This window comes from Lepisosteus oculatus, chromosome 16 (genome assembly GCF_040954835.1).
Source record: "Lepisosteus oculatus isolate fLepOcu1 chromosome 16, fLepOcu1.hap2, whole genome shotgun sequence".
Classification (NCBI taxonomy): Eukaryota; Metazoa; Chordata; class Actinopteri; order Semionotiformes; family Lepisosteidae; genus Lepisosteus; species Lepisosteus oculatus.
In genome coordinates this window covers 5226805-5238827 of record NC_090711.1, presented here as the reverse complement: position 1 = coordinate 5238827, position 12023 = coordinate 5226805, and the positions used below count along the sequence as shown (strand labels likewise).

At 35.8% G+C, this 12023-nt stretch overlaps 1 protein-coding gene across 2 annotated transcripts; it reads left to right on the top strand.

Moving 5' to 3' along the window:
- Positions 1 to 6039: 6039 nt before the first annotated feature.
- npbwr2b (neuropeptides B/W receptor 2b) lies at positions 6040 to 8670 on the top strand. Of its 2 annotated transcripts, none has more exons than XM_015364963.2 (2): positions 6040 to 6159; positions 6525 to 8670. In XM_015364963.2, exon 2 carries the CDS (start codon positions 6704 to 6706, stop codon positions 7709 to 7711), a length of 1008 nt encoding a protein of 335 aa, XP_015220449.1. In that variant the 5' UTR covers positions 6040 to 6159; positions 6525 to 6703; the 3' UTR covers positions 7712 to 8670. The 2 variants fall into 2 exon arrangements, with proteins under 2 accessions (XP_015220449.1, XP_015220450.1); XM_015364964.2 differs by having other exon boundaries at positions 6040 to 6168.
- The last annotated feature ends 3353 nt before the right edge of the window (positions 8671 to 12023 follow it).

Below are 12023 nucleotides of genomic sequence, written 5' to 3'. Positions count from 1 at the left end.
AAATAAAATACAGTATGTTAGGAAACAACAGGAAAGTGACAGATTTATTATTCAGGATGTCTGTATGGTTTCTACGGGTGTGGATTTATGCTATTTTCTTGTGTTTATAGAATGAGTAATTATGTTTCCACTTAATTGTAACCCTATTATTTTTCACTGCCATGTTCATATTAGAAAGTGTGCTTTCTTTGAAGTACATGTCACACAAAACTCACTGGCTGCTCACTAGACCAGCGGGGACCAGTGGAGAAAATGAATCAATTGACCTTCCCACAGTGTTAATAGCAACACTGCCAACAAAATCAAATCATTACTATATATTGCTCCTGAAATAATACAATTCATCCTGTGAGGAGTAAGTGAATGAAGGACTAATGATCAAAATTGTTTTTATGAAAACTGTATAATGAATCATAAATAAACTAAAATCAGGATTTGTCATTTACCTTTATCTTTTCATTTTCAGTAATGCAGCCATTTTTACATGTGATTTACATATATAAATAATTTAATAAAGTGATCATCGTAGGAATCATCTTTAATATACAGGATAAAAGATTTATAACGGTGGGCATATTAAATTATTTAGTTTTGCTGAGTTTGATGGAGTATACTAACCCTTACTAACTTTAAGTGATGCTTTAGTGTTCCATTTACATACATTATATAAAGTATTAATTATCTAAATGAAGGAGTATAACAATCCAATAAAAAATAGCTGAAATATCAAAGTAATCTTATTCTTACTGACTTTTATCATCAAACTCAAAAGGCAAGCCCTGAGGAGATTAAATTACAGTTTGTAGTAGCAAAAGAAAAGTCACAGGCATACTGCTGTATCTGGAAGCATTTTGTTACATTTAAAAATCCTTGGTATCTAAGTTACCAGGAGGCTCAATTGCTTTGAAGCTCCGTGTTTGAGAGTGTATCTGTTACATAAAAATCTAAAGGTCATGTTGTGTTGGGACTTCTCAGATGAACATAAGCAACTGAACCAGTGTGTTTTCTGTATCGATCAGGATTTAAGAGAGTCATACTTGTTTGATCCCAGCCACACAATGCAAATTAATGGAGTGCCTTCTGAACTAATCATTATTTTTTAACATTTATGTAGTGCTTTTTATCCCAAAGGATTGCAAAGTGCTGTTCATATGGAAGGATATGATGTTCCCACAGCCCTACAACAAGAGGATTAGAAGGATAATAGAGAAATTACTTCACCAGTTAATTTAAGAAGGAACCTAGATTATGCAAGTTCAGAGTGAGATTCAGCAGCACTGAGTTAACTCCCAGTTAACACCCCACATACATACTCTTACATACTGTACAGTGCTATCCATCATTAATGACTACATCATTAGAATCTCAGTTTTGTATCTCACAGGAAGGATTGAACAGCACATCAAAATACAAAAATATTCTAAATGTTTAAATTAGCCTTACCATGATATATATTTTTATTCCGCAATTAAATAATTTCTTGTTCTGTTTTGTTAGATTATGCATTTTTTTAAAAAATATATTTTTGTATTCATGTTAGTCTACATAATATATTTAGTGACAGATATTTTTTACAGCTGGGAGATTGTTTTGAAAATGACACTTTGAATTTAGCCACCAGCTAAATAAATCAATATTAAGAATTCTCTACATTGCACAGTTCCAGATTAGCACACAGGGATACAATGGTACATGATTTAAAAGGAAAGCAGTTAGGAGACAAACTCACAGTGATCTAAATTACACATTCACGTAACGCTGATTTAAATACTGTGACTAAATATTTAACCTGCTGGCTTGCACATTGTAGGATGTGCTTTCAAATTAGTCCTGTGTGGTTTAAAAGGAAAGCATATAGGATGAAGGCAATTAGTGGGCATGGCAAGCTTTCAAAACCAAATATATATGTAGTTTCAGATCATTCTTTGAGTACTGACACCTGGTGGGGAATAGCAATTGCAAATAAGGAACCTATAGGACACATTTCTTTTCTCTCTAAGACCTGAAATCACCCTCCTGACTAATGAAGCTTACCATCACTACAGATGTGTTAACTAATCTCATTTGAGCCTTCTCTATTAACTGTGACGAGTTCTCAGAAAGACAGTTATGAGTACTCATTCCTTGAATATTCATTCTCAATCCCTCTCTCCTCCTTCACTGGTAGAGGATACTTGTCTACACTTAGCCAATTACAGTATACAGTATATTGACTGTCTTAAACAGGTGCTTTGCTTTGTTAGTTATTGATCCTACAAGGGAAAAGCACAAGACACTTTACTGCAAACCCAACAAAAATCAGTGCACAGTATTAAAATAAAATATTTATTAAAATACTAATTTTACTTCTTCATTATCTGATATACAGATATTGGTTGAAGAATATTTAGTGGTGTATCTCTGATCATGAGGTACAATAGAACAGATTCTAGAAACATTTGTTCATCCACATACAAAGCCATTGGATATACCTTACTTTGTTTTACCCATAACATGAAACACTTAGCCACACAACTGACAAAAGCAATATCAAATGCCAGACAATTTATCTGGTCTACCTCAATGTTCCAGCTGAGAATTTCATAGATCTCTGAAGTTGTGATATTTGTCTAATTGAAGAAAATAATAACATTTCTCTTCATGATTAATATTGTACATAACTTTTTGAACAAAAGAACATTTTGATAGGCTCTCCAGTATAAAACATTCTAGAATACTTACCCATAGAAAAAAAAAACTAACCTGTTTCTTTATGTCAGGAAAAATGTGATGGAACATCATTAAATAAAATCAATGTTTATTAATGAGCTCAATAATGATAATTTATCATTATTGATCTTGAATAGTGTCCTCAATTCGGAAATGAACTGGCATAAAATTAAGACCATTTTTTTGTTTCTTCACTGCCAGAATTAAAGTATCATAGATTAATTTTGCATCGTACTGTGACATCCTGATATAATAGATCAGAACTGCACAAACTGGTAAATTTTAGCTCTATAAAACATTAATTTCTCATTTGGTGACAAGATTAACATGGTTAACATCACTTTATTCAACATCCACAGACAGATCATGTTTAAATTATTACACTTGTTATGGTTAATTGGTCTTACCTTTCTAAAAATAAAAATAAAACTAGCTGTAAAATTTCCTTTTATAACACAACAGTTGCCACATCATATTGGTTGAAGGTTAATTAGGAAATCATATGTATTCTACCATAACTACAAGACAATTGATAAGAAAATGTATATGGGAGCTATATAATATAGGTCAGCCACACAGTGACCTTCGACACTAATGACTCAATGCTTCCCTAACCTGTGCTTCTGTCTTTAATTAAGCTAGAGTGGACCTGTGACCTTAGACCAAGACTAATGAAACCTTAATAATGGCTCTGTGTTTTCACATTTTAATAAAGCATGTGTTTAAGCCTCTTCTGATTAACCTGGTGAAACTGGGGCCGATTGTGATGACAGCAAAACTGTTCTAATGTAGAGGGTTCTATTTTACTGTAGCTATAGCTTTTTAAAACTTAGGTGTACCGATATTAACACCATATGATATGGGAAACTACCTTGTCATAACTGAAAAGTGATCCAATTCATATTGTGGAAAAGTCTGCATCAATTGTAACTCATGAAGCTCACCAGCAGTATTATGCTGTGTTGAACCTCTGTCTTGTTTGTGCTATGATCCTATAGAGTGTTTTTGAAAGAGTGCATGGGAGTTATCTGTAAGTTGTCCCATCTCTTTTGTATTAATATTTGTTGTATTACTTTAAATCCTACCACTTGAATTGAAAATATGGATGCAGTTTCCCATTTCTTCATGTTAGGGTGTGAAACTGTTGTCGCCTTCAACCGCAGAGCTGCAATAGAGTGAATTATTTAGATCATGTGAGTGTTATACACTGAATCACTTTAGGATTTCAAGTTGTCACAAAGATTTCTACTAAAGGAAAATGATTAGTATAATTTTAGACATTTTTTTCATCATTAAAATTAAGGCAGAATAGTTAAATAGTTAATTGTTGTACCTTAAACTAGACACAAAAAGGACCTGAAGAAAAACCTTTAAATAGTTAACACAGTATTTTAAAAGTCCTGAAGTACTTGTTTTAAATGTAAGCACTTTTAAATGCTTGGGATATGCACAAACAATATTTTTACATGGGTGCAGCATTAAAGATCTTTTAAAAACAATTTCACCAACACAATATATTCTAGGGTGCAGCTGCCCCCCAGTCATTATTATGTGTGATCACATCTTGCACTGGAGACACAACACAAAACTAACTCCCTAATGATGAATCTCAGTAGGTAATGTGCTCTTCTAAATAGTGCCTATTTAAAGCTCTCTCTCTGTGTGATTTTACCTTGCAATCTGATTCATCCCATCAATCTTTTTGCTTTCTAAAACTGCTGTTTGCTCCCTCCAATTCCAGCATTAGCCTACAGAAAGAGATTTCACTTCTCTCTGCCTCCATTAAGCCTAGAAACTCAAAGTAAAAGCCTCTCCATTTTGTATCCCTGTGTTCCACTAGCAGTGTGAGTAAATTACTAGTAAATTTCAATAAGTGACAGGAAATTCTGAATTATCCACCATCTCCTCTTCCATGGGTGGGGACAGCTGTTACATAAGAACCTCAGAAAGGAGAGAGGGCCGCTCGGCCCCTCCGGCCCGTTAAGATTTTTTTACTGCAAACAGCGCCACCTGCAGACAAGTACATTTTCAGGATCACAACACCCACACAGCTGTGACAGAAGTGCAATGCCCTGAAGATCATGTTGAATTATCACCCCAACCACCTTACCGTCCAGATCGTGAAATGTCAGATTTTGATTGTCACATTGTTTGGCCCAGCGAATGAAGTTCTCTGAGGTCCAAGGGCTGGAGCAGGAACGGCTCAGGGAATAAACGCCTTTTTTTATTACAAGAGCATTTGACTGGGCAGTGACATACTACTGAAAAACAGAGCTCGCCTAGGAAGTGTATTATGGGATAATTAACTTTAATGACTTACCCTCATAGATTACCTTTGATTACCTTGGTATAGATACAAAATACACTACTTGGAGCTTTTTTCAAGGTTTTTGCAAAGCTGAAGATTTTGTTTCCAGTTTCCCATTTACTGTAATATTGCTCAGAACAGTTTTTTGAATTTTAAATGATCTTTTTGTAACCTTAATAAATCTGCAGCTATAGCCTCTTCTACTGTAACACCCACATCTTTCTACACTCAGAACTGATTCCTGTCTTCTAAACCTGCCTCACATTTATCAAATGCACAGCCCCAGTGTGGGTCTCTGTCTCTGATGACTCATACTCACTGTGTATCAAGCCAATCCTAAGATTTTCAAAGCCTCAATCATTAATCAATCGCGTATCTCTGAAGCAGTGATGGACAACCCAGCTCCTGGAAGGCTGGTGAGGTTGCATTTCAAGTCAGCTTTTATCAGCCTGAATCAACTCATTTTTGGTAGAATGATACCAGTTTAACAACTTCCAGTTCTTCAAATGCTGCAGCTTAGAACAGGGCTAGAAAACCTGTAGACACACAAGACCATCAGAACCAGGATTTCCCAGTCTTGCCCCTATTACAAGACTACAGTTAGCTGAAACATAACGTTTTATCTTAGGCAACTCTCAAGACCATTTTGTTCTGGAAGGGTTTTAAATACCTTTTAAAAGGTATTTTTAAATACCTTTTAAATAGCCACATTTCTTTATTATTGTGGCTGTTTGTGTTGCCATTTTGTTATGCATTCCATAACTTTCATTTCTCTTTTGAAAAGCAAGTAGAAAGTTATTAAACACCCATCACGCTAAACAGGGAAAGGTAGTATAAAAACAAAACAGTTTTAAATTAAACCCTATTAAGAAAAAACAATGCAAACCTTTTAAAAAATAAAAAAGTTTATTTTGCAACTTCTATTATACAGCAAATATTTATTTTATAATTTGCAGCAGACCTACAACACTAGGCTTGGCCATAAAGGCCGATCAACTATGAGGCACGCACTGAATCTGGAAAAAACCTCCCAGAGCAGGTGACGTCACCGATCCACACACCCTCCTTTAACTGTTTGGAAAACAGGCTGCGAGATGTGTTGAAGATCCAGACAGAGGGACCAGCGAGAAGTGCCGACCAAGGTAAGGGCGGTGAGGAAATACATCTTTATCTTTGCGTTACTCCTGCTTTTTGTTTTGGACACAGCATTCAGTATTGTTTCTCGTGTCCAGGCAAACAAACGTATATTTTTTTAACCAAAAACAAAGCAGTTCTTGTTTATGCTTAGCTTCCTGAAACTTTAAAATATTTATTGATATAAACTGGATAAATGTCTGGTATAAGAATTAATGTCCTGGTTAGTTTAAAATGTACTGCCAAGCTGCGGTATGCTTATCTCCTGTTTAAATTTTGTTTCTTTCCTGATTGAAAGTTGCAGGCGTGTGAGAAGTCAGCACTGGCACGCTTGCTTGTCCTATTGTTTAATGTCTGTTATCATTTCCTTCAGATACGCAGCGTGATGTCTAAACCACAAATAAAATAACTATTGACGAGAATTAAACAAGATGACGCTACTAAAAGCCCGCTGAAAAAAAAAACCCAAAAATTTAACTTAGCCTTTTTTATCTTTTTGACAAATCTGTGGTGTCCCAACTGTAACAATAAAGCAAAGAAATAAAATTAAAAATGGAAAATGTATCCAACACGAGCAACTCAAGCAGTATATGTAGCCATCCTATGGATTACTACTATTATAACAGGACCGATTCAAATTGCACAGCACCTGGACAGTTCTACTACCCAGATTTCTATGTTGTCCTGCCAGTGATTTACTCTGTGATATGTGCAGTGGGACTAACTGGCAATACCGCTGTCATCTATGTGATCTTGAAAGCCCCCAAAATGAAGACGGTCACGAACATGTTCATTCTGAACTTGGCCATAGCTGACGACCTGTTCACCCTCGTCCTGCCTATAAACATTGCCGAGCACCTCCTGCACTACTGGCCCTTCGGGGAAGTGCTGTGTAAACTCATCCTTTCCATTGATCACTACAACATCTTCTCCAGCATCTACTTTCTTACGGTGATGAGCGTCGATCGTTACCTGGTAGTGCTCTCAACGGTGAGGTCCAAGAGAATGCCCCACCGCACTTACCGGGCAGCCAAAATTGTGAGCCTGTGCGTCTGGGTGCTGGTTATCCTGATAGTCATGCCTTTCACCGTCTTTGCTGGGGTTTATACTGTCCCGGATTACATGGAGAGAAAGAGCTGTGCCTTGAGCTTCCCCAGTCCGGAGAGCTTTTGGTTCAAAGCCAGCCGGATATATACCCTCATTCTAGGCTTTGCTATCCCTGTGTCGACAATCTGTATCCTGTACACGATGATGCTTTACAAACTGAGAAACATGCGCTTGAATTCCAACGCCAAAGCCCTAGACAAAGCTAAGAAGAAGGTGACCGTCATGGTCTTCATCGTGTTAGCGGTGTGTTTATTTTGTTGGACGCCTTTCCATCTCAGCACCATAGTTGCTCTAACCACCGATTTGAGGACGACTCCTCTTGTGATCGGGATCTCCTATTTCATCACCAGCCTGAGTTACGCTAACTCTTGTCTTAATCCTTTCCTCTACGCGTTTCTGGATGACAGTTTTAGAAAGGCTTTCAAGAAAATGCTGGAATGTAGACCTGCGTGAATGTAATAATTGTATTGTTTGCAGTCTACTGTATTGTAGAAACCCTGTTTGTTTTGGGCACTTGAATATTCACCCTCCACTACGATATATTAAATAGGGGTTTTGTCATTGCTGTCGTTATTTATTAGTTTATTTATTGGTAAGGAGGAGTGAAACTCTAATCATATCTGTAACTTTTATTTACCCGCGTTTCCAAGTTATGGATTTTGCTACCCTCTTGCGCTTCGTGGCGGTATGAACACTTGGAAAAACCAATGTGAAAATGTAAAGGGAACAACAAAATAAACATTTCGGTACAAAGTCAATGGCTAAGAACGTAGCTTTAAAAACGTATTTTCACTTGCACACTGAATGAAACTATTTTTGTAAAAATTCTGTAGAAATGTAAATGGTTGAATTGTAACATTTTATCTACCGTTTATTGTACATACAGAATGCTGAGTGTTGCAGAGCTTTAGTGTTTAGCCACATTGTCTTCATATGAGTAGAAAGATATGAGTTATTCCTGTCGACACAGTATTTTTATAGCGTACAAATTTGTATAAATAAAATGCAGCGATTCGCGCTTTATTTGTATTGCTTTAAAAGTGAATTGCTTAAGACATTTTATGGTCTCATCATGAAGCTGGAAAACTCCTGTCACACAGGTAAAAAAATAAGATTGGGAATTTTCCAGTAATGGGCTGTACATTTAATAAAAAGATGCAATGGCATGATGTTCAAACTGTAATGGAAATTTCTTGTTTTATGTAGTATTTATTTTAATGTATTTATTTAGTTTGCTAAGAAACAAGTGGTGCCAATGTGAAGGACATTGTGTAAATGGAGCTTCACTGATGGTATGTTCAAATTATAATCAAACGTAGCAACTACTTTAAAATCAATGCACTAAATTGATATGCTGCTTGCCACATTGTGTATGTTTTGATTGTTTTTGTATAATCTGGAAAAATAAATGCGACATACTCTAAACAATGGTACTTCTGTTTCATTTTTATTAAATACTTTCAAGAACTGCAAATTAAAGGAAATGTGCAAGGATTCACTATACTGTTTTAAAGTTGTAATAGACAAGGTTTTAGGTTACCAATGATATACTGTAACATTTATTTATTGTACATTTTAAACATTCTCACAAACATCTTGACAATATTACACTAAGCAACATAATAGTTCTCATTATTTTCTTGTTATAAATGGAGGGTGAATGAGCAAAGTTAATATAATAGAGCATGCATTATAAAGATATTGAATTAGCAAAGATTTCAGCTCCTACTGGAGTCTGACAAGAAACCCTTAAACTTGAAGAATGCACTTATACCAATGATTAAGAATATCACGTTTCAATAAAACCTAAAAATTTACAATTATTTATATATACACTAAGTTGATGCAAAATGGGAGAAATAGCAAGTAACTACAAAACTCTACGAATGCTTTTTATTTATTCACTTGTCTTCTGCTCCAAAAAACCTGATACTTTGCTAAAATGGACAGAAAGCATAGTGCTTGCTTTCAATGAAAACAATGCTTCTTTAAAACAGCATTATGGGTATTTTACAAATGATGAAAGGAAGAAACTATGATAAACATTTAAACAAATTAGAGGACATTAAAGGCATATACTGAAGGGAAATAGTGTCCTGTGTGTAGATGGTAAAGAACAGGAATACATTTAGGATTAAGAAGGATTAATCGGAAAGAAGTTGAAGACTGAATGACAATTATTAAATAAAAAGGAGACCTGTCTGTGTTCAACTCCCATTAGAAGTGACTGTATTTTAAGAAAGTGATTAATATGGGGTATCCTTTTGCATATTTTCCAGTTGTGCGCCAAACGTACTAATGTGAGTGGTAATGTGGAATACATATCTAATTCTACAAGCAAGTGTTCCATGAAAACCCATTTAAATCTTTAATTTTACCTGGATGAGGGATTCTCAGATACTTAGCAATAAGCTGTGAGTTACTGCCTCAGCATTTCCCCTGTGTAATTTTGATTCTTTCTTCAGTGATTGAATGGTTTCATGTCATCCATCTTGAATGCACATTAATCAGAATCACTGATTTGGTACATGATTTACTTCTGCACAAAGATCTTAAGCAGTTTTAAATAGAAAAGGCTTTTCACTAATGGAAAGGGTGTTATCATATGCCTGCACCTTGTACAATTGCTTTCTGCTAAGTTTGCCTGGGTCATTTTTGAAGTACAACTTCTGATGTGTGTGGTATTATGATTGCATTTTGAATGTTAAGTATTTTGCTAGTTAACCCTATGCAGTAGAATAATTAACAATTACAATCACCTTGTTCTGAACAATCACCTACAGAACAACAATGCTCATGTACCATGATTTATCAGCAAATTGTAGTGTTTTTACTGAACGTGAGATTTAGGATTTCGTGTTTTCTTACCATTAAAGATGCCCCATGTGTTACTTTTTTGGACAGAGATTTCTCCATATACAGGAGCACTCTGAAAATAGTTTTGACTCTGAAATTCTCACAAGGTTTTTTAATTGAAGATTGTTCAAACTCGTGACGGTAAATATGAATTGACATTCTTCAACAACTCATGTTACGCCGGCACAAAAAATGCTTTCTGCATGCACTGAGTTAACCATCTCAGGCCATGTGTTATAGTCTAAAGTTTTCTCCTGGGACTGGACTGGTTTGCAATTCATTTGTGCTTTCAGGTGCTGCACAAAGAATGGTCCTACTACTGTAGCTGTCTGCTTGTGAATACAGAATGAAAACAGAGATTTAAATACACAAAGCATCATTTACCTGGGCTTGAAAATCTATAATTTTCATCCTACTCAAGCAGCTTTGCACCGCTTAATAGGGCATTAGTCCTACATTGCTCATATCAAGCAAAATCTTGAGTAATTAATTACCTGGTCAAAATAATTATGCACTGACCTCTGAAAATGATCCAACTTGTCAAGCTGTCAAGTCTAACTGATGTCACAATCTGCTTTTCTCCAATCCTGAATGCTTTTTCATGCCTTTCCTGAAACAATTTTTTTTGTTTCTGTTATCAATCTCAATGGTCTTTAATGCTTGTGAAAGGACACTATTTAAAAAGCATAACTAACACTCATTGTATAACTTCATAAAGTACCATACGCATTTTGCTGATAATAATAATTATACATGATGATTGAATGCAGAATTGGAACTATAGAAATTTCCCACACTTAAGTTTCAGTAAAGTAGATGTACTGTACAGCTTTTAACATAATGTTTGACAAATAACTCATCAGAGATGCGAAAAAAAAAACGTGCAAACAGAGCTCAGTTCTCAACTTTGTCTTTAGTAAAAGCTCATGTTAGTCATGAGATGTACAGCGTGACTTTCGATAAATGCTTCGAGAGAATCTTGAATGGGGTTTGGCAGTATTTACTGTAAAAAATGAAACAAAAGTGATAAGCCTTTTACAAAGGTCCTAATTCTAATGCTAGGCCTTCGAGGCTAGGTCCATACATTTGCCCTTTGTTTCATCTGGGACCTTCAAACATCAGATGTTTATATTTATGGACATCTCTCAGCTACTGTATAACTGCTGTGAAAGCAAAAGAAACAGAAACAGAAGTGAAGGATATACAGTACTGTACTGTATAGTAGTTGCATACAAATGCTCCTACAACAGCTTTTCTAAACCAGTTTTTTCAAATTATGCATTGAACCTGAAGTAAAAAAGGTTGAAGTGGATGATGAAAATGGCATTAAGCCATCTGCTAATACAGCAACTCATGAATTGAGATTTAACTGTCCTTGCTGTATTCTTCAATTTCTCACTTGAAAGCAGATGTTTACTATTAAAAAGAAGTGCTTTCGTGCTTCTAATAAATCACACTAAAATAAGTGCATCATGCAAAGTGTATAGAGTGCCCTTTAAGCATGTAGCATGTATCATTGCATAATGTATGGCACTTTTTTAAAGTGTTTACCAATTTTTATCACCAGCAAAATTACAAATATTGGTTTTGTGACAGTGGAACACACTTCCCACTCAACGGCGCGTGGGAACGTGCAGCTTCCACACCTGACGCTAATCTGAGCTGCTATTTAAGATCCCCACGCGCCCGCAGACGGCGTTCATGGTAGAACCGAATGCGTTCCCCTCACCGGCGGCACAAACTAATTTCTCCGATTAGAGAAAGATTTCTCTCGTATACCAGAGAACCGGAACCTCTGCAGACGAATACACACTGGTATACTGCACCGAAGACCATACAGTGCGCGCTCTGCCTGTGCTCAGGCAGCCTCCTGACACTTACCGCCACTATCAAAGTTCAAAAATTTAAA